Raw genomic sequence first — 24,215 nt, 5'->3', positions numbered from 1 at the left:
CACAATGAAACTGAGTAACTGAGTTTGTGAGAATGAAATAACAATACTAGGCATAATGTAATGTACATATAGACAATTTTTATTAAAACAGACTTAACAACATGGACTTCCACTGGTCTCTGTATCTCATTGCTCTTATCATTTTTAAAGTGGTAATTCATAGTTCCTTTGCAATTACTGATAGCAGTATCTGTACTTACTAAAAATGTATTAAAAAAGAATATATATTTTGAGTACAAATTAGACACTACTAGAATTAAAATTTAAAATCATACCCACCTATTACTTAGTAAAGAGCCTAAAACCATTAGGCTATCCTCTAGAAGTGAGATAATTTCAGCAGTATTGTCACCTCGAAGCAGTAGCTCTCCTCTGTTCTTAAACTGTGAGAAAGTGACTTCATGCAATGACCACTCTGACGTAACCTGTCGCAGCTTTGCTTCAATGTCTTTTTCTTTTAATGCTGATATACAGATGTCCTGATGGAAGAAATATCAGCCTTTAATTATATGATAGAAAAAACAACAACTTATTAATCAGTAATTAGGCTTAGGCTACTAGCCATAATATGATTGATATCTAATTGACAAAACAATTATTTAAATACACAGGGTTTTTATTTGAAAAATAAAGGGTAAGATTAATAACAGATGTTATATTTGCTTGTCTTTGCCTAATAGCATCAATGGAACAGCTGCATAATTTAAATCCATAAATAACCATAAATATCAGAAGTCTGTATAATATATCATATTCAATATCTGATGACATTAATGGCTCATGATTGTACATCATTTCAATCTTTATGTAATGATTATTTATAATAGAACAAAAAGAGATTGCTGTTATGTCAAAAATGTATCAGATATTTGCAAAATTACTCTCATACAATAACAACAAAAGAAACAAGGCAGGCTTCATAATATCAAAGCACACAACAATGCTTGTTTGCATATCAAGTTACAAAACACAACTGATTAAATTTGTGTCTAACAGACATACAGAAAGATATAATTTTTTAAAATATAGAAAACATAAAATAAGTTGAGCACAATATATATACCAAAAACCAATACCTAATTAACATACCCAAGCTCTTTAATTTTGACACGAGTACTTATATTACTATTGATGCAACATGAATTCTAACCTCTATATCCTCTTTATAAGACAATAAAGGTGCTTCTAGAATGTTCTTCAAAGAAAAGTTCACACTATCAAAATCAAATGTATGACCAATGACTTCTGTCAGTCTTTGCCAATGACGAGGTTTCATGGCTTTGTTTGTCATTAGTTCCAACAATGGGCAGAGGTCACTAAAATCATCAATGGTTTTCTTAAGTGCATTATAAGCTGGCCATTCCCTGAGACCTTTGGGCAGCTTACGACATCTAAAAATTCATAACTGCAGTTTTATAAAAAATGTTTTCAGTGTTTAAAAGTTACTTGCTTATCAGTTAATTGTAGTGAATATTAAAAATGATAAATTATATATTTATATTAATTTTTACTTTCAAAGAAACCAGTTGGTAGTATTTTATGTATCATACTGCGTAAGAAGATAGAATATACTCCTTAAGAGTTTCTACAACAAAAAAATAGAGATAAATCGAAACACAATAAACATAATGTGCAAGAAATAAGTTAAATTAACACTAAAGTAAAAAGTAGATCAGTAATACCACATATTTTGAACTGCAATATTTTAAATGTATTGTACTGTAATGCATTTTAAAATATATTGCACAAAATCAATGCTGGAAGTATGATGCTTTCACAAAATTATTTAAGTAGTATATTAAAAAATATGAAACTTCACTGCAAATGTCTGTCTTTAAATAGCAAGGTAGCAGCACAGAAAAATACAAATCCTGTACATTTTTAATACTTTTTAGTTTTTAACTAATAAAGTGTAATCCTTCTAATAATGTGTGTATCTCAAACTCTTAAGAATGCTGAAAGTGTGTCTTTTTTTTTACACTGAACAATTCTTATCAAAAACTAATTATTTGTAATGCAACTTTGCATTAAACATTCACTTGTTTGAGGTCGTTTACAAATGATGTAGCATTGTCTGATTCTGTAAAATATTATATTTGGTACATAGAAAATTACAGTCTCACCCTCTTCCATATAACTCAGTCCATAATTGTGAACAAAACATGCAATATGTTAGAATGTTTAAAAAAAATCATAGCATACAGATGGAGCTGATATTAAATATATGAATGACATGGAGAAAACTGAAAAACACAACAAGCAAAGCTCACCATCTTATTGAAAGTGTTTCTCCCATATCAATGGACTAAACACTCTGATCACCAGTAACTGTTTTCTTAAGGCAATAACAGTTTGACTGCATTAAACTGGTGTTTAATTGGTCTACAGGGGAAGTAACATGAAGAGTGTTGACACTTTCTCTGTTGGCCTATATGTAGGTTGGACAGTGGTGACTGAAGGGAGGTATAAACCAGAGGCACAGGAACGTACTCAGTGATACAAGCAATGGAAGACAAATATGATAAGTGTATTCCATATACCAGCAAATAAGATCTTTAAAGATCAGAAATAAAAGAGGCAAGAGAGGCTATAACATGCCAAAAGTGGCAAAATAATACATTAAATAAAAAATTCAGACTCACTCAAAGAAGAATATATGAGATTAATGAGTTTGTTAACCTAACCAGTTAAAGTAGAAAGGGACAAGACCTGAGATTAATGAAGCATAACACCCAAGGAGACATTTAACATAAGGGTAAAAAAAAGCTGTGAACTTAACAAGAGAAGAGCCAGAAACAAAGGTTGTAAGCAGAAGAGCTGGCAAAGGGACTTAAATTGAAGAAGAAATAGGCAAAAGAGAACCAACCACCTGTTGAATAAAAGTGGGAATATCAACATTATGTTTTATCACAACTCAATAAGGTTGTGGAAGTGAAAGCCACAGAGTGAAATCCACAATCTGTCACATGCAGGCATGTGTACTAATGTCAGTCCAATGAACAGATAAAGTATCTCTAGTCACAACATAATAAGCCTAGACATGTGTAGGAGTTTATTCAAGGATTGTGCTTGTGCAGGAAATTCCACAGTAGATGCATGTGAAGTACTACATGTAGTGATGCAGAGAGATAAGTAGTATTTCTGAAGCAAATATGTATAAGTTGTTTATTTTATCAAAATTTTAAGTTAAAAAATACAAAGAAAATCCAGGTTTGAGGAAATATACAATAATACAATTACTACTAGTATGCAAACCATCCAGTACTGGTATACTGGTAAAGATGCACACTACTAATAGTAAACGTAACAAGACAAAAAGACATATATGAGAGAAATGTTTAAATATCTCAGTTATTTGGTTTCTGCTTTTCAGATAAGTGATTTTTTTTACATCGTTCATATTTTTACTAAGAAGCTTCTTTACAACTGTTTTAACTCAATACACAATCTAGTTCCATAATTACATATACTTTTTACTTAATTATAATGATATACCTGTTCTGAAAATCCAGAAGTTCATTGTTTATCTCTTCAATATTAATGTTGACCCAGAGAATTTCATAGTAGCTGTTGACTCGATCTACAACATCATTGTAAAGTCGATACAGCTTGTGTAGAAGACCCAATTCTTTCTGAATCTGATGAAGTCTTGGAAAGTTTGATACTGGGAGTCCAAAAAGGCCTGCTCCATTAGAATAGCTAATGTATTTCCTCCACAATACATCAAACTGATTCTGAAAAACAAAATTAGACAAACAGTTGCAGAATATTTTCATTCTAGAACTGAAAAAGCTAGGCATGAAAGTATCAACTCATGTAGCTACTACAAAAACTAACTAAAATTACTGTTTAAGTTGCATGCCCTGCTAGGAAAGTACTATAACCTGATGTTATTTTAAACATATTAATATGTCTAATGCAATAAAACTATAACATAAACATGCACTCAAGGTTTTTTTAGGTCAAATAAGTTGTATGTTCACTATAGAATTAAACAAGTTGTTTAATGATGCTTTTCAAACTCTCAGTTACACACTGAAAATAAAACTCAAATTTCTATGTTTTAAATTTGTTCTTGGAATAAATAACTGACATAATAAAACAGTTAAATTACTGTTCACACACACAATCTCTTGTGAGAATTGTATTTCTTGAATTCTTTTATACACAAAAGGTTCAACTTAAATATATAATTATACAGAATAACAAAAACTACCTAAGATTTTAGCTTACCCATTTTCTAATGTTATTTTAAATTATTGTAACTGCAATATACTCTCTTCACACAACATTTACTAGTTCAGTTATAATGCTTATCACTATTAAACCTTTTACAAGACACCAAAGTTGTAAATTGTTTCAAAAATTGCATATCTCACCACCAGCCAGTGGACGTTTTTTGTGACACTATCCATTACAATTTGTATTATAGGAACTGTAAATCAACCAGAGTAACAATAAAATTAATCACCACTGTTACTCTTCTAAAACAATTTCTTAATAATAAAATCATACTGAACCTTCAAATCTTAAACACTTCATCAAAACCAAATTCAATCACCTGAAATATTCCAAGCCTTTCAGATGCCTCTTTTGGTGAAAGACCAGCAATCATAGGGCCATTCTTAAGAAGAAAATAACAAAAAAATAAAATTTTCAGACATCAACATGCATAAAAATTATTTTCAAAATCTTGAACAAACACATTAATTTCACCTTTTTCAATAACTTGTCACAGCTTTTATATTTCTATATGTAAGTTTTATAAAAACACAGTAAAATGCTGTTTCACTAAATTAGCTGAATTTGATATTAAAATAAACTGAATAAAAACACCATTGACAGACAGTTTTTATCTATTAATTCACAGATTTGTATTAACACTTTGATGCATAAAGAAAACATGAATACCATTTCATAGTCTCTATAATAATCTTGACACTCATTATCAAACAGTGATAAGTTCTCTAAGAGTTCAGCTTTAAAGTGAGGTTGGATATAAGCTAGTATTGTCTGTGTTTCTCCAGCTAGGGCTAACAACTTTTGCCAGGAGTATCGAACATTATCCACTCTCTCCATTTCCTCTTTGGTTACATTCAAATTATGTTTATTCAGAATACTGTAACATTCCTGAAAAATTGGAAATACAAATATCAGAAGCCATATTTTCAAGCCATGTTACATGAAATATATGTTAATCAAAAATAAAATTTCATTATAAACTTTATAATTCTAAACATAACGAGTCAAAGAAATGGCTTCAAAAAATTAGCAAAATTCTTACTTCAACAGGCCCAATGGCAAGGTCAATTTCAACTTCTCGATCACGAACTTCTTTCAAAGCAGACATTGATGTGCGGATATCATCCAAATCTTGAATAGGCCTACTCAATCTTTTTGATAAATCATTTATAGCACCAAAAATTAAATCCATTTGAGAACTATATAATTTTTTCATGGACTTTCCATACTGAACAGACCACACCTGAGCCTCAAGAGCTAATGCCATTTTCAGGTTTTCTAAAGGAAGAAATGAAAATTTAAAAACTTTTAATTTGTTTTCATTTCTAAAAGACTAATCATAACCAAAAGAATTAAATGAGAATCAACACTACCAAAAGTAAAACTGTCCAAAACATGTAAGAGTCTAATTTATACAAGTAGTTTTAAACATTTCCTTGTCCATCCAACTGAAAAGATAAAAACATACTATCGTAATTTTGCATTTTCATTAGTATCTGTAAAGTTATAGAATAAACTTACAATTTTCTGCATTATATATATGTTTGTGTTAATCCACCTGCAGTTTGCTTTCTGCATTCTTCTTGAATTGCAATCTATCAACTTTCAACCAAATTGCTATCTTTTCTTTTTGCATATACATTATAATTTGTGTCACGGAAATGCTTTTCCTTCAATATGAGTTATTCTGTTCTTGAATTATTAGTTCTGAATAATTGTTATTTGTTTTTTAGTCACCTGCACAAAGTAACTGAGATTCTTCAAGTTCTATATTTAAGTCAATAGAAAGTTATAATGTCCTGAGGTCTCCTGTTGATCAACCCCACACACTCCAACTCCCAAGGGATGCATCTGCAAAAATGTGTAATTCCAGATGAAGAGGAGGAAGTGGAACTCCTGCTGACATGTTACAACAATGCAGAATGCCAAGAATGGTAGGAGAAAGAGAAATAAAAACCATCAAAGGATCCTGCATAAGATTCCACTGGTTGTGAAGAGCTCACGAGTACAACCTAAGGGAATGAAAGCTGCTATTGGAGACCACACCTCCTGTGACAGAGCCTCAACAGTCATAAGAGAGGGAGCAGCTAGCAAGTGGAGAACAAAATTCCATCAAAAAAGGCGACAAGGAGAAGGTGGGAATGTATTCTTAAGACAGTGATGATGAGAAAACCCACTTGTAGAGAAAAATATATATGTAAAAACGGCTGGTTTGGGTTCAGAAATTTTTTTATCCAGAGGAGCGAACAACGTTTTAACCTTCTTTTTTCTTTGTGAACCTGATGATGATCGAAGAAGGTTGAAATGTTGTTCTCTCCTCTGGATAAAAAAATTTTCTAAACTCAAACCAGCCATTTTTACATATATATTCTTAAGACAATTGGTATGGGTATTAAAACTTTAATTAAAATAAAGTACAAAACAATGTTTCAACCTTCTTAGGTCATCTTCAGTTAACCTGAGAGTCAAGAAATGGACAGTCAGTCTGATGGTAAGCTAAAACAAACTGATCCATAGCCCATGGTGGGTGAGGCATGTTGGCACCCTCAACCAATTGTGAAGTAAATTACTCAGCATAAACCCAAATATCTGTAAAGAGTGGGAAAATTAAATATTGAGAAAAATATATATCATGCAATAAAGAATAACAGAGATCACATGAAATTGGTGAAATCATGCCTAAAAATGCCATATTAGATCTAACTGATTCCACAGTTGGTACATAGGAAGATATGACAAAATCTGGTGGGAGAAAAAATCTATCAAAATCTTTGTTGTGTTGAACAGATTCAGTGTGTTCAGGAGGAAGTGGAGCAAGTTGAGAAGAAGAGGGTTGAGCCATATAACGATCATTTTCTTGGTGGACAATTGCAAATAAATCCAACAAGGGGTATCTTCAATTTTAGCCTGTGATATAGTGCCAGTAGGAGGTATGATACTCAAAGTGGTAACATTAATCTCAGAAATATAAATCAAATAATTGTGTGTGACATTAAAAGAAAATTGAAAGAGAGAACAAAATACTGGAAAGTTGAGTTAACTAAACAATTCTTCTACAAAGTATGTAAATAATTAATAAAAAAAGTCCACTTCAAAAATCACATTAATAAAATTCACAAAAGCAAATGATATGAAGAACACCAACAAAAAAAAAAAAAACGTATTGACACAATTACTACTAAACAAGAAGTGATAGTTCAGTAGGACTGAGTAGAAGGAATTGCATGTATCATGAGGAGAGACATGCTTGTTTTTTTGTTGAAGTTTGTTGCATGATAATTTGCATGCAAGATACATTGGAATTAATTACTTCCAAATGGGTGAAAGTTCTAAGGCTTGTGGTGTGCTCAGAAAATGTTTTTGCATATAGAGGACAGCACTGAATAAGAATAGCTATTTATGTGAGAATAGATAATATACCATATTAGAAAGTATTTGTTTCACCACTGTTATATTATTACTGCACTTATGACAAAAATATACAAGAACTTAAAAATGTATCTCAGAGCAGTTGGTATGGGTATTAACACTTTTACTGATAAGGAGAGAACAATGTTTCAACCTTCCTAGGTCATCCTCATATTAAGAAAGAGAGAGTGTTTGAATGTGACCGTTGACGGACATATCTTAGGGACAAGAGTATAAACGGGTACCAGATTGTAGGGGACATTGCAGATGGATGTTAGATTATTAATTAGTATAGGTATAATGGTGTTCCTTTATAATGGTTTAATTTTGGTTTTAGTTGCTGTATAAGTAGAGCTTCTTTGATTTTGTGTTTGTTTATATTTGTTTCCCTGCCTAATATCTGGGTGTTTTCTATAGTTATGTTGTGTTTATTTGATTTACAGTGTTCAAAAACATGTGAAGGTGTTTTTTTTGTGTACTTTGAATATAGTTTCCATTTTTCTGCTCGTTTCTCTAATATAGAAGTCATGGCAGTTGTTTCATTGTATTTTATAAATTATGTTGGTCTTGTGTTTGTCAGTGTAGTTTTTACATAGTGTGGACTTTTGTACCTGATTTCTGAATAAATTTGGTGTTTACTGGAATGTTGTGTTTTGCTATAAATTTTTGTCTAGGTGTTGGTTATTTTTTCGCTGATGTTAGAAGCATACAATATGCAACAGTGTGAGGTTTTGTAGTTTGTTGTATCTTGGAATTTATTGTTGTTTGTTTGTTGTTGGTCTAGGTGTGTGTGTATAATTTTTCCATGGTTTTGAGGAAATTTGTTGATGTTGATAAAGTGCTGTTTTATTTTGTTGATTTCATTGTTAATTTTGTCAGGAGAGCATAGCTTTGTGACTGTGTTTATCTGGTTTCTTAATATGTTGAGTTTTTATTTTGTTTCATGTGCTGAGTACCAGGGAATGTATAATCCAGTATGGGTGATTTTTTTGTGGACTTCTGTTTTGAATAGTGTATCAGTTCTTTTGACTCTTGAGGTTGAGAAATGCTATTTGGTGAGCTTTTTTATGTTCACAGGTGAACTTAATGTTGGGGTGTATAGAGTTAATGTGGTTGAAAAAGATATGTGTGTGTTCTGTAGAAATGAATCCAACAATTGTATCATCAACATACCTGTACTAGTACAGTGGTGGGTGTAAGGCTGAATTAATCGCTTGTGATTCAATCTGTGTCATAAATATGTTGGCTAGAACTGGTGGCACAGGATTCCCCATACTTAGGCCATTTATTTGTAGGTAGTTTTGGTTATTGAACATAAAGTTAGTTTTGGCAGTAGTGAATTTTATAAGGGTTGCTAATTGGTTGCTGGGTATGTGTATCAAAATGTTGGGGTCTTGGATATAAAGTTCTAAAGCTATCTTGCAGGATTCAGTTGTTGGGACTTCTGTGAAGAGGGAGATTACCTCAAAACTGGCCATTAAAGTTTTATGATTTAGTTGATTAAGAATACATTTAAAGTTAAATGAGTCTTTTAAAAAGGAGCTGGCTGATGTTACATGTTTAGAAAATGCCCACACTATATATTTACTGAGGTTGTAGTTAAATGATTCATAGGTCAACATTATGGGTCGTAGTGGACAATCAGGTTCGTGAGGCTTGAGGGTACCGTATTACTGTGGTGTGTGTGTCAGTTTTTCATAGGTAAGAATAAATGTTTTCTGAGATTGTGTTGGTTTTCTTCATTTTTAGTAGTATTTATTTAACTGGTTTTTATGTGTTTTTGTTATATTTGTGTTTAGTAGTTTAAATTTGTTTGTATCTGATAAGATGTTCATTTTTGAATGTATTAATTTGTGTTCATTGTAAATATAGCACTGCCTTTATCTGCTTTTAGAATTTTGATGTTGTTGTCTTGTTTTAAGTTGTTTATAGCATTAATATCTTTTTGTGTGATGTTGATTTTTAGATTTCTTTTCTGTTAAATTATGTTGATAGTTTTGAGTGAAAATTCTTTGGAAAAGTTGTTTAAGATACTGTTTTGAGGTGTTTCAGGGAAATAGATGTTTTCAGTTCTACCTGGAAAGATAGGTTGTTGGTTGTCAGTGGAACTGTTGAAGTTATATTCTTTTTGGTGGTTGTTTTTCGTTGTTTTGTTAGTGTTTTTAGTTTGTCTAGAGTGGATTACCAATCTTCTAGCTAGGTCTTCCAGGCAGGCTTTCATTTCAATGGATGGAATATTTCTAGGTGTTGCTGTAAAGTTGAATCCTTCACAGCATAGATGTACTTCTTCATTGTTTAGGTTAAGTTTGCATTAAAACTGGCCAAATAAAAAACAAAATGGCATTCACTTGCCCAACAGGATAAGTTTGCAATAAAAGTTAGGATCATACCTTTTTGAAGGAGCAGGAATAATCATAAAACTTGTATAACTAGTACTTGGATGCATTAATTTTGAACTTCATCTTACTAAAGCACTTTTTCAAAGAATGCAGTGGAATGCAGCAAATGTGTGTTTTTTGTTTTTAATTTAGAAATCAGCAGTAGATTATTTTCAAGTTATATAGATAATATATGATCCAGATAAACCTGAAAACACTCAAAGTTTAAGACAACTAAAATCACTGTACCATGTTAAATATTTTTATGGCAAACTATCAACTGCATTTAAAGGTATTCAACAGGTTAATATAAGATTGAAGGTTTACTATTAATTAAACAAACATGATACACACCACTTTAATCATACTGTTATTATCTACTCAAGTTAACAGTTACAAATATACTGAGAATGTATTTCTCGAAGCACAATTAAAAAGGAAATAATCTTCCTTATTCTTCTTTACAAGTAATACAACTGTTTCTTTGGACTATCAAACAGCATTGTGATTTTATACTTTCATATTAAAAAGAACAACAATAAAAAAGAAATCTTTTAAAATACTAAGAACTGTAATTTAATAGTTTTAAAACAGTATATTTATCTTTATCACAAACTGGTTCTAACACTTAAGCTTATTAGTCATTACATTTCACAATACAAAATAAAACAAAAATGATACCACTATTGGTACATGAAGTTATCATACATTTTCAACATTTTATTATGGATGATAATTTACATTAAGAACTCACCTGTACAAAGACTCAGACATCCAACTTGCATAACATCAGGTTCTTCCATAATTTGTTTCTCAATTTCTTGGTAATGCTGTATCTTTGTTTCATAATCTGTTAGCTGGTAACTTTCTGACTCAAACTTTTTTATTTCCTGCTTATGATCTAATCTCCATAAATGATGATATTTAGAAAAGGTTTGAACAGCTTGCATAACCTCCTATATTATAATATGCAAAATTCATACTTGGTTATTAAAGTAAACATTAAATGTAAACAAATTAGTGATTCAAAATACAACATTCTAAAACTGTTTCACATAACAATGTAATAATATATAATATATACAAGAGATAAAATATCCTAGTTTCTTTCAACAGCATTCATCACAAACATTACTGTATTTCATACATATTTAAATGATCATAGAACAAAGACATACTAAATTGACAAGTTTGTATCACTGAAGTCATTCTAAATAACCAGCTTCCAGTAGATTAATTTTTAATATTTTTAGTAATAAAATTTTACCACATAACATCATTGAAATAAATCAAAAATATATTACACTTAACATTAACTTCCTTATATTTTTATAAAATATTAATGACATTTATACACTTCATTTAATTTTGTGGAATTAGAATTAAAGGCAATTTTTTTAATTTTTTCAAATATCATGCACAGAAATCTAAACACTGAATGCAAGTTCTCCAGCCTCACAGATACTTTAAAAAGAACTTTCACATGAAAAATTACAGTAACTGTATGCCATTAACTGACTATATGTATACCTTGTTTGTGTAATTCTAACTTCATTCTTTCAAACTGAAATCTTATTGTTGGACACTAGAATACAGTTCCCAAGTAAAAAAGTTTCTCACACATACATTTTATTGCAAACTATATTATTCCATAAACTTCACCTTTAATCCTGCATATGAAATTATTTAAAAGTCACTATTGCTAGAAATTACCTGTCAACCTTCTGGTGTATTATTACTATAATATTATGAAATTTTTCAATTGGTTTTATCTAGTTATCACTTTAAATCACTTTAGAATGGATAAACAGTAATGTTTTAATATTTCAAATATGTAAGCAACAGAATTGAGGAAAACAAAGACATTTGCACATTTTGCAAATACTTTATATACTTCAACCAAGGTTCTGCTAGTAAAGACAACTGTCTTTGTTTTCCTCAATTCCATAACTTTGGAATTTAATGTTGTATCGACATTTACACATATTAGTTACATGATATAAGCTAATTATGTGAACACAAAAAGCTAAGTAGGATAAACCCTTGCATTTCATTAATCAGGTCAGAGTTACAATAGCATTATTAATCATTTGTTCAATTTTATTACAAATGTGTTTCATTAATCAGACCAGAACTACAATAGCATTATTAATAATTTGTTCAATTTTGGTAAAAAATGCAAATACAATTCACCTGTTTTGTTGCACTCAAACTGAAAGAAAGAAGAGAAAGTAACTTAGCGATATCTTTGTTTTCATTAACATGCCTATATAAGTTAGCTGATTTTAACGTTGATGCTTTAGCCACTAGATGATCACTGTCATCAAAAAGTAATATCTGTCCTGAGTCTTCTGATCTAACATGCTTGATAAACAGAAAAGAAAATCTGGATTTTAAAAACTGAATTCAAACTTTCCATAAGTACCAAGTTTAATAAAAACTAAATTAAACAGCAAATACAAATTCACCTGTTTTGTTGCACTCAGACAATTTTTGTTATTAACCTTCATTATGATCTAAACATAACTTATAAAAGTAAGTCTAGTCTTGCCATAAAAGATATCATTTAAGTATTATAGTACTCAATAGGAGAAATTGTGGTTAAACAAAATGGTGACTGTAAAAATTGTCCATTTAAAACCACCTTTAAAATGTCTGAATATTAACGACAATTTCACAGTATTGACTGAGTAAAACTAAAGTTTATTGTACTTATACAGCTACCTAAATCATTATATTTCAACAAAAGAACTCTTTCAGAGTACAGTGGAACCTTGGTTCTCAAACGACTCCCTTTTCAAACAATTCGGTTTTTATTGTTTGAGAAAAAAATGTCTTGATTGTTGAACATAAACTCGATTCCCGAACCCCTGAAATAACCCGACTGATGACCCAAACGACCCTTTGACCATTTTCGGCCCACACCAAGCTTGCCCAAAACATTTTATCTGCACCTGTCGCTCAGTCCACACCCCAGCTAAAATCTGCTGTGAACATTCTTGTTTTTCTTTTTTCTAAATATTCTAATTAAATAAGCCACCATGGGGTCAATGAAGGATAATGAGAGCAGCAAACCAAAAAGAAAAGTTGTTAGAGCCACAATAGAGGTGAAAAAAGATCTCATAGCAAAGTAAGAGAGTGGTGTTCGCGTGTCTGACCTTGCTACACAGTTTGGTAGCATACTGCACCATACTGAAAAATAAAGATGTCATCAAAGGAGCTTATGTTGCAAAAGGAGTGACAGTGCTTATGAAACAAAGATCACAAACAATGAAAGAGGTAGAAAAATTGTTGTTGATTTGGGTAAACGAAAAACAGTTTGCTGGTGATAGCATTTCTGAGACTATCATTTGTGAGAAAGCAAAGCAGTTGCATGCTGTCCTCCTGAAAAACACCCCTAGAACGAGTGCTGATGCCTTTAAGGCTAGTAGGGATGGTTTGAAAAATTTAGGAAGATAAGTGGCATACATAGTATGGTGAGACATGGGGAGGGTCCCACTTCTAACAAAGACACCACTGATAAATTTGTTAGGAATTTAAGGACTATGTAGAAGCTGAGAGTTTTATTCCTCAACAAGTATTCAACTGTGATGAGACAGGCCTCTTTTGGAAGAAAATGCCAAAGAGGACCTACATCACCAAGGAGGAGAAGTCACTGCTAGGACACAAGCCAATGAAGGATAGGCTAACTCTATTGTTATGTAGTAATGCAAGTGGGAACTTAAAACTTAAGCCTTTGCTTGTGTACCATTTTGAGAACCCGAGGGTTTTTAAGAAAAATAATGTCCTGAAAAGTAAACTAAATGTCATGTGGAGGGCTAATAGTAAAGCATGGGTAACCAGGCAATTTTTTATGGAGTGGGTCCATGAAGTGTTTGCCCCAAGTGTAAAGAATTACCTCACGGAAAAACAGTTGTCACTCAAGTCCCTTCTTGTGATGGACAATGCACCTGCTCATCCACCAGGCTTGGAGGATGGGCTGGTGAAGGAGTACAATTTCATTATGGTGAAGCTCTTGCCCCCTAACACGACTCCTCTCATTCAGCCCATGGACCTTCAGGTCACATCGAATTTTAAGAAACTCTACACCAAAGCACTGCTTCAAAGGTGCTTTGAAGTGACCTCTGACACAGAGTTAACCCTCAGAGAGTTCTGGAAAAATCACTTTAATATCCTCCATTGCTTGAGGATCATAGGCATAGCCTGGAGGGAAGTGTCTTTGAGGACCATGAACTCAGCTTGGAAGAAATTGTGGCCAGACTCAGTAGCAGATTGAGACTTTGAAGGCTTTGAGGCTGAGCTTGTTGTCAAAGATATTGTCTCACTAGGCAAGTGTATGGGCTTGAATGTGAGTGGTGATGATGTGGTGGACTTGGTGGAAGACCACAACACTGAGCTCACCATGGAAGAACTCCAGTACCATCAGGAGCAACAACGGAAGGCAACTGAGGAAGTGTCTTCAGATGAGGAGGAGGGAAGGGAGGATGTTCCTAGTTCACAAATCAAAAAAATGTGTGGAAAATGGGGAGAGTTACAAAGTTTTGTGGAAAGTTTTCATCCTGACAAAGCTGTAGCAAACTGCAGCATAAACCTTTTCAATGACAATGCATTGTCTTACTTCAGAAACATTTTAAAATGCAGACAGAAACAAACCTCATTAGACAAGTTTTTAGTGAGAAATAGGTCCAGTGAGTCTCAAGCAGGTTGTAGCAGTGCAAAGAGACAGAAAAGAGAAATAACCCCATAAGGAGAGTTACCTCACGTTTTTATGGAAGGTGACTCCCCTTCCAAACAATAATAACCCTCCTACTCTCCACGTTCCTCACCACCTTTCACTTATGTCAGCCTTCCTCACCATAGGTAAAGTGCAGTTATATTTTCATTTATTGGTTTTTTATTGTGTTTATAGTTTTTGTGGTTGATTTTATGCATGTAAGCATTATTATTCAGGTATAAATAAGCAATATTTTTACTTAAAATGCTTCATAATGGATAATTTTTGGAGGTCTGTAACTGATTAATTTAATTTACAGTATTTCTTATGGGAAGAATTGATTCAGTTTTCGAACAGCCTTCTGGAATGGATTAAGTTCGAGAATCATGACAGGAATATCTGGTTCATGCTGGGAAGAGGGTCCTCTACCATTCACTTTGGACAAAGAAACTTGAAGGGTAAGAAGATTATCCATTCCAAGAACCTACATCATCACGTGTGAATGTCCAATACAATAAACATCAGTAACCAACTTTCCTAACCAATCAATCCTAGGAACCAACATTTGGAAATTGTTAGAAAGGCAAAGAGTAATGTGGTAGTCTAACTTCAGCCTCATCCAGAAATGGTCAGCACTAGGAAGGAATCATTCAATCCATGATAGGAGGAGGGTACCTGAGCTACTCACATGTCAGGGCTTATGTAGCTGGTCCAGCAACAACCAACACCAGTACCTCCAAGTATCTGACACCTAAGCAATGGGAGGAAGGAGGGTGCCCAGCCAGAGGGATGAACTGCTTGGCACAGAAATTGTCAAGTCTATAACCAGGTGGCATTTGAAATATTACATTGAATTTTCGGTAGGACAAGAATCAATACACCATCTACCCTGGCAGAACACCACTGCCTTACTCTTTACCAAATGGAATTGAGCACATCTCATCAGGAAACACTCTCTACTGACACTGATCCATATATGCAAGAAAGGCTCCTACAAACAAACAGAAAAATAGCATCTGTCCACTCATAGTGAAATCATGGATCTCACAATGGTGATGGAAGGTGGACAGTAACCTATATAGAAAGAAATAGCTAGATGATGAAGATAATGAAAGGAATGTAAAGGAAGTGGTGCACATGTCAGCAAGAACTATATCCTCTAATAAATGATGAAATGGGCAGCCAGGAACATGGTAAGGTGACATATTTGATGGGAGGAGACTTGCAAGTTATTCACAGCACAAGGCCATCTAAATTTTGAAAAATCAATTTATAATCTTGAAAATATGTTATTGAAATACTATGAATTATACCATTATGCTCACTATTATTAGAAAAAAATTCTCTACCAAAGGAGAAGTGTGCAATGACAGCTCTCAGGTCTGACTTTACTGGGTAGGCAAGGTAAGCAGTTGTTTAAAATAGTAAGATTGGGAAGAATTATGATATTACTTTTATTTAAAATAAGATTTATTATCTAAGGTTTGCTTAGCATCCTTATTCACTTGAAAACTTTGTGCAATAGTGAAGTTTAAAACAAGTTTCTACTGAGATGAACTTTAACAAAGCAGCCTAATTTACACCTTTACAGCCCAAAAATATGAAGAAAGTAAAATTCTAAATACAAACAATTAAACCAAGACAAAAACATACAGGTCTACCAATTAAGAAATTACAACATTTTACTCATTTAATGCTATTTATGTTAATCAAAGGTAATGGTGTCAGCAGAGGGAGCAGTTAGAAAGGGTGGTACTTTAAAGTCCTTCCTAAGGCAGCCTTGACTTCAAAGTTTTACTTTTGTTTACATAAATAAAATAAACATGTTTCCATAAACTGTAATTTATATCTTGTAGTCCAATTATTCTAAATAATCAAAAGATGAGTTGGGTTCAATGAAACTATTATTTGCTGAGATAAAGTTATCTTTAATACTTTATGCTCAGTTATCATTGGAGCAGTTTGGTTTGGCAAGAAAACTAGAATAAAATACATGTTCTACTGTTTCAAAAACTTTAAGTTATGTAAGAACTTGCACAATAACAACATTAAGTTTTACAGTAACTTAGTTTTAACTCAAGTTTCATATGTGTCACACTTCTGAAATAACATATTCATTTACCTTTGTGCGTGGAGTTGGACTCCATCGCCCAATTCTTTTGGTGGTTGATACTATAATATTTGCAATCTCATTGATTGCTTGTTGAATTTCTTCAAGTTTTGGATGAATTGTAATATGAGGAATACACAAACTAACTTGGATTTTGAACAAAGCACGTGTACTATTTTTTTTTGTGTGTGAGGATTTACTCTCAGGTGGAGCTAGTAAAAGTACTGAAGGAGAATCTGAAATACCTGCAAAATCAAGTGTTGTTGTTACAAAATAAGGAAAGTAATAAATTAAGTATTTAACTAACTCTAAAATACCATTAAGTATTCATAAATACTTCTAATTATTCACAAAAGTTTCAAAATAATTCTACAGTCATATATTAGTAATCTTACAATATATTTATTCACTCTTTCATAAGCAGTACCTATATTTTCCCACCTACTTGTAATTTTCAATTAATTTGAGCCACCTTTATACATACAATGTAATTTATATTCAAATACAATGTAGTTTTGGTCACTAAAGTGTAATCTTAGAATAATATTACTAACCTACTGGGAGTCTCTAAAGGACTTTACACATAATTCTACACATGTCCATTAATATAATGTACATGATTTTATCATCAAGTGGTAGCCTGAGGAAAGGTTTACTCATTCTTGACAACTTCCAAACAATTTCACACAACCAAGGTCAAGATACAATTTAATCCATACATGATAATCTATTGATAATTTTGCATTCACTGTTAGTCTTAGTATAAGTTGATTCATCAACAGGTCATGTTTAACTTATCTGGCATACATCCGCTAATAGTGTTCAAATAAATTTGGTCATTAAATTATTGTCACTGGACACATATGTCCACTAAACTGCAGTCTTCGAGTAATTTTGCATATCCACTGATCACAATCCAATTTTAGTCATCCACTAATTTAATCATGCAATGATACTTAATAAGATATTTTATTTATAAAGAGGTACATTTCTATATAACTTTACTCAATCACTAGCAATTTACAGATAACTACACTCAGATACTGGTTGTTTCTAAGTAATTTTATTTAACACACCTTTTACAATTTTGTAGAAGTAAATAACTTCATATTTAAATATAGAAATTATTATGAAAACAGACCTATTTTCTAAAGCACATATGCATTTAACATATACATTTATTTCTTACTTACCTGTTTGTGTATTGCCACTAATGCTGTGCCGTAAAACTTCCAGATTCTTTCTTACTCCTTTTGTAACAGCATCTATAAAACTCTGACTGTAAAATGTAAGCAGTTCAATTGCTGCATTTCCAATTATCTCTTTAGTTTCTTGCTGGTTTATCTCCTCACTTGCAAAAGAAGTAGATTCATTCTCCTCACGATTAACAGTTGTTTCACCAATTTCAGAATAATCAGTTTTAATTGAGTCTACTACTTGAATTGCTTTAAAAAAATAGACGAAATAATTTTTGTTAATTATCTATTAATTCAGGAATCATTTTAAACTCCTCAAGTCTGTTAAAAGTTTAAAATGTTTAGAAATGTTTTCAAAATTCATCATTGTTATTATATTTCCTTCTTCTTTGTATCTTTCTCAGAAACCTAAGAAAAAGGTAATCAGTGGAAACATTTTATAAAAATGTTCATTAAATTAATGAAACTGTCCATGTGAAATTTTTATTTCTAAACTGAAAGCTTATTACTGTATTAAAATATACATTCTTTTCAATTTAATCATAAACACATTTAGAGAAAAATATTATTGAGCAGCTGGTGATCATATAATTCACAAAATTATATTCTGCAGTGAAACCTGAAAAAAGGACTGGTTTACTATATATATATATGAATTATACTCAAATTTAAAATTTTCAGGCATATATATATATAACTGTTAAGATATTGTTTCATATTCCTTGTGTTCAAAGTGAATTCCATTATTATACTCATAATTCAGAATGTACATAAAATATAATGATTCATATTGCTCTTTAAATATATTCCATATAAGTTTAACACTTTTCTTGATTCATGCTGACTATTATTATACATAAATTTTATGACATAATGAATGATACAATAACCACATTGTCAATAAACAGTACAATGTAAGATGTACAACTTATTTCTTGCCTCCATTAGAGTCCACAATCAGATCTTTTAACATGAGATGTAAGAGTTCATTAACAGCATCTTCAGTTGAAAGATTCTTACTCTGGATGATAGCTGTGTTAGTTGTGCAAAGATCCTGTTTGTATTTAAAATAATTTGTTTCATTTTATCTTTATTAACATTACCAAAGGACCATCACAAAAGAGGAAACATACACATGTAATTATCTTACAATTCACATGCATAACTGTTATTGTTTCCTGAATGAGTAATCTTATGTAAAAATGTTACATAACAAATAAGTTAGAAATTTTCAATTTTAATAATTAATAAAAATTATTGCCCTCTTAAGTGTAATATTTATTTTATTTGCATTCAGCAAAAGAGGAAAAGTCATTTTTGTACCATAATATATTCCTATAACATGGCATTACTTATAGCAGAAACAAAGAGGTGCAATCCATACGAAACTAATCGAGATACATAGAGAATGAAACATGTTGTGTCAAGTGGAAGAAAATTTCAAAGCTATAGAAGAATGTGAATTTTAGCAGTCAAGTAAAGAGTATGGGGCTTCTAGTTTGTACTACTAACAAGAATAATGTAACCACTATAGATGTATAAAATTGGGTTAACAACAGTGGAAAAGATGAAACCTTGTGAGCCAATAAATAAGAATGTAGCTTAATGTATCTCGGTTGTTTGTCATAAATGAGTTGTAAGCAAGATAATTTAAGCTTTTTCTCCCATTGAAGTCTCTGATGGAGGAATTCAAAGTTGGTAAGGTTAAATATGATGATGGCAGAGTCAAATGATGCTGAGATGAAAGGAAACCATCCAGAGATGATAACAGGTAGGAAATGGAAAGTTTTAGATGTACCTGAGAATGCAGCCATTAGGTTGACATTTAAGGAGATGCTGGAGCAATCCAACAAGATCAGAAAGGATTAAGATAAAGGCCTTCTAAGTGGTCTTTAGAGCAAGATGGCAAGGAGATAGTATGCTAAGAGGTAAGAAAGATGAAAGAGGAGCAAATAATAGTGGAGGACAGTCTCAGCATAACGAGTGATTGAAATGGGTAGACAAAGAGCAGGAAAAGGTATCATGGAATCAGAATAATGTTTCCATCTGATTTAATATATGATTTGTTAGCAACAAATGCCAACCTGAGAAGCTAGGATGTGATTAAAAAAACAGGTAGACCCACTGTCCTTCTGTTATTATATTGAAGAAGGTATTATTTAGTTGTCCCATGGCACTCTAAATGTATAAGTGGTAGCATAATCAAGTTCTAGCTGTTTTGGAAAGAATAATGAAGGAAAGATATGAAAAGAACAACAGTAGGGTGAGGAAAGTCAAAGCAGTCAGTCAGGTTTATTGGCTTCATCCATAGTTTGGCAACATAAGGATAACACTAGAGAAATTATTTGATGTTTCAGAAGAGGCAGAGAGTGAGATGTCTGTGTAGATCTTGGCACTAACCTCACTCTTCTCATAGAGAGTGCTGTCACAAATCTATGGCCAAACATAAGACAGTGTTGATGATAGAGCTGACAGTGTCATGGGAATATATAAGCATAAAAGGTATGAAGAGTTGAGATAGGAAATAGAGACAAAGGGTTGAAAGTGTGGGATATTTCTAGTAGAAACTGGTTTCACAGGTTTATAGCCGGGTCATGTCTACATCTTTTAGACAGAATTGGACTGGCAGGTAAAGTACAAACTAATGTGATGAAAGTGCTAGAGAGGCAGGCTATGTATTGATATGGAATCAGTCCAAGCAACATTATTAAGCTTCTTCATAGTGCCCAATCCCAACCACCTGGTTTTAGTTGCTGAGACTGCTGTGACTTGTCATATTGGTGTGGGCCCCAAAATTTCTATGGTCTGTGGTTCTAATCAATGGCAGAAGTTGTGCTGTGGCTTGTTCACGGTATGACAGATATGTATCCCAATAACATAACATTATTTACAGTAGCAACAAACAAGTACAATTCATATGAATTAGCTGTGATATTACACTACTTTTTTCAGTTCAGACCATCAATGATTTTCTTAAAGCTATAAAAAAAGATAAAGGACTGCAGTACATCAAATGTACATATGTAAAGATTTCATTCATCAACTTCACAACACAATGGTTCTTTGAACTCTACTGCATAATTCTCCAGAGAAGACACTGCATTGAAAACTAGGTTTTACTGTTTTCTCCTTCCTTCTTTATGTAGTTGATCATGTGTTTATTTCTGACTTATTACAGTCAGTAATACTGCACTTTTATTTCTTTTATTATACATTTTTTTATATATGTAGTTTTGATGTGATTCATAACTAGTAATGCATATTAATATTTACAAACCACACTTCTGTGTAAGTTATATGCTTAAATAAACCATTTTTCACACATTGCTATATTATTTATAGCTTATCACAAATTAAATTTCTGTTCAAACTATTGAATATTCTTACAGAATATTGAACAATTTAACACTTACATCTTTTTTTATTGAGTTATGTATTTTTCATATAAAGAGAAAATAAGATTATGCAAACAATATAAGGTATTTCAAACCACAAATATACTGATTTTGTAACTACCTGAATTTTCTGAAGAAAATCATTCAAAGTTACTGGACCATCTGGGATTTCACAGAATACTGGTTGACTGACCTCTTTGAATGGTTCATCAATGCAATGTTGAATGAGATTATTTGCTCTGTTAATTTGAAAAAGGCAACGTAGAATATCAAGCAACATTTTAAAATATTCACTATTAATTTTTAATACATTCAATGACCTGACTTGCTAGTTAATTATTAATATTTCAAACAGAAATATATAGATGTATACACCTACAGTGTGTATATGTGTGTATATACATAAGTAGTTCCACAGATCTTAATTGTGTTGAGTGAGAGGTTAGAGAATCACTAAAACCCAAGAACTTACTGTTAATCAGAAAAGCATAAATAAAAATTAGCACATGCAATACACTAATAAAAAGACACAGTTATCCTTTGAACATATGATATGGCCAACCCAGCATAACTTGTAAGAGAACTCAAAAAGTATACGAGTAGATAATTTTAGCAAAATGACTGGTTGTGAAATAGATATGATGGGTGCTAAAAACATTTAAAGTTAAGTGAAGATATGGATGAAGAGATCACATGCTTCAAAAACTGTAGAAAGCAATCTTTTAGAAATACAATGACTGAAACATCACACAAACATTCATGTTGACTGCAAGAACTGCTGTTAGAGCATGACAAACATCCATGTGTGAATATTGTATGAAAATGGCAGAAATAAGGTTTTTTAGAAATTTCAAAATAAGTTCAGTGTATTTAATCTGGTCATTTGTAAATGCCAGAAACAATCTTTGTTGGAAGTTCACAATGACTTCTGTGGGTTCAGTTTGGTAATCTGTGAATATGCATCATTTGTGAGGTTTGTGCAGCATGTTCTTTATAAATGCAAGTACTTTAGAAAAGACAGAATATTTGCAACACAAGCCATGTCTAAGAATATCTATTGTCATTTTCTTAATCAGGAATCTCTAAGACTGATAATGAATTTTGAGAAAAGATGATACACAATTCACTGTCCCAATTATGAAATGACAGCAAGTGAACTGACAGTCACTGTCATGCTCCTCATGCCTGATTTTAAACAAACAATATCAATGTCTCACAATTACCAACCAAGATATTGACCACAAAATATTTTGGGACTATGTGTTATTGTTATTTTGTAAGGCTAGACCAAATGTGCCCTGTCATCATCAAATACTAAAAATGTTTCAAAACTACAAATTCTAGCACACACTTACTAATATCTAGTTGATAAAATGCTTTACAATATAAAAATGAGATTTAATTTAAAAAGTCAGACTGCAGACCTCTGTCATGATCAGGTAAGCAAGCTTTTGAATTTAACAACATCAAAAAAATAGGTGGAAGCATGCTTCACAGAAGAGAAGTATTTATTCAAACTAAAGGAAGTAGTGTCCTACAGTAATTATAAGAAAAGGGGAATGCGGAAGATCCTGCTGCTCCTTTGGAAAAACAAATCTGTTGCTTTGTACAATAATGTGAATAAAAACCATGAAAAAGGCAACAAAAATCTGAAATATCAATAGCCAGGTGAATTGGGCATTGTTAAAAGCCTCATAACAGTAAATATGCTAGTTGTTGAGGATGTTCCAGTTACATAATATTCACAGAAGAGCTACTGCTAGAGTTCAACAACAACACCAGATGCAATTTTTAACCACTTTCAATACCCACTACTTATACAAACTGGATTTGTGGGAAGAACCAAGTCAATACATATTTCAACATAAGGATATATATTCCACAACAGCCCTCTTACTAGTTGAAATGCAAATCCATGTTCTGAAACAACTGTAGCTGAAAATCTAACAATGACAAGGAATCATATACAGGATACACCAACTCATATTTTATAAACAAAATATAGAACAATGGGACTGCAATGTCCAACTAAATGCAACAAAGAGTAAACAGAATTTACAGTTCTTACTCCAAATGCCAGATATTCCACTACATTAATGTTTGAAAGGCAGTGAAGAGATGCAAGAAGGCTATAGCTGCTCCAATTAGGAATTGCTTTCTTTCTATGAAAAAAAAAAAAAAAGTATCCATTTCATTAAATTTAGTGAAGTCAATGGAGAAAGGCAAAAGTTTTCCAAAGTCACTCAAATAAAATATCTGGTGAATGTTTTCAGAAATCTCCACATCCCAGTCTGAAAAAGATCATCCAGAAGAACTTGGGCTACTGCAGCAAAACATACGGCATAGTGACAAACTTAGTAACAACAAATATGAAACTGCTGCTGATGTGAATAAATTTACATGCACATAATGAATAACTTTATGATAAGTTAGAAAAGGAATTACTATTTGGACAACACTGACTCCAATACAAAATGAATAACCATTTTCAAGTCTCTCAAAACACAAATGTAAAATCAAATAGTAACATATCACAGACTGGGATGTGGAGATTGAAAATACCTCCCCAGTTAATAGACATAATAATCAGAAAGAATCCATTTTGGCCCTCCAGCATAAGCCAATGTTTCAGAAGAAAGACTGTTTGCTTGCTTGAAGTTAAACCCAAAGCAACACAATGGGTTCTCTGTGCTCTGCCTACTACAGGTGTCAAAACACAGATTATAGCATCGTAAGTCCACAGACACACTACTGTACCACTGGGGTTGCCAG

General features: G+C 32.1%; 1 protein-coding gene across 1 annotated transcript in view; it reads right to left on the bottom strand.

Moving 5' to 3' along the window:
- The window catches only part of LOC143248542 (dynein axonemal heavy chain 5-like), a 173,131-nt gene that overhangs the window by 99,833 nt on the left and 49,083 nt on the right, over nt 1–24,215 (bottom strand). Inside the window, 12 exon segments of the mRNA XM_076496978.1 lie at nt 280–479; nt 1,151–1,391; nt 3,496–3,734; nt 4,562–4,624; nt 4,912–5,130; nt 5,285–5,520; nt 10,783–10,984; nt 12,222–12,392; nt 16,865–17,097; nt 18,046–18,297; nt 18,988–19,102; nt 21,565–21,682. Of these exon segments, the coding sequence (XP_076353093.1) occupies nt 280–479; nt 1,151–1,391; nt 3,496–3,734; nt 4,562–4,624; nt 4,912–5,130; nt 5,285–5,520; nt 10,783–10,984; nt 12,222–12,392; nt 16,865–17,097; nt 18,046–18,297; nt 18,988–19,102; nt 21,565–21,682 (2,289 nt within the window).

Source organism: Tachypleus tridentatus, chromosome 1 (genome assembly GCF_004210375.1).
Source record: "Tachypleus tridentatus isolate NWPU-2018 chromosome 1, ASM421037v1, whole genome shotgun sequence".
NCBI lineage: Eukaryota > Metazoa > Arthropoda > Merostomata > Xiphosura > Limulidae > Tachypleus > Tachypleus tridentatus.
Note: the sequence above shows the minus strand (reverse complement) of the source record. Positions and strands in the feature narration are given on the sequence as shown.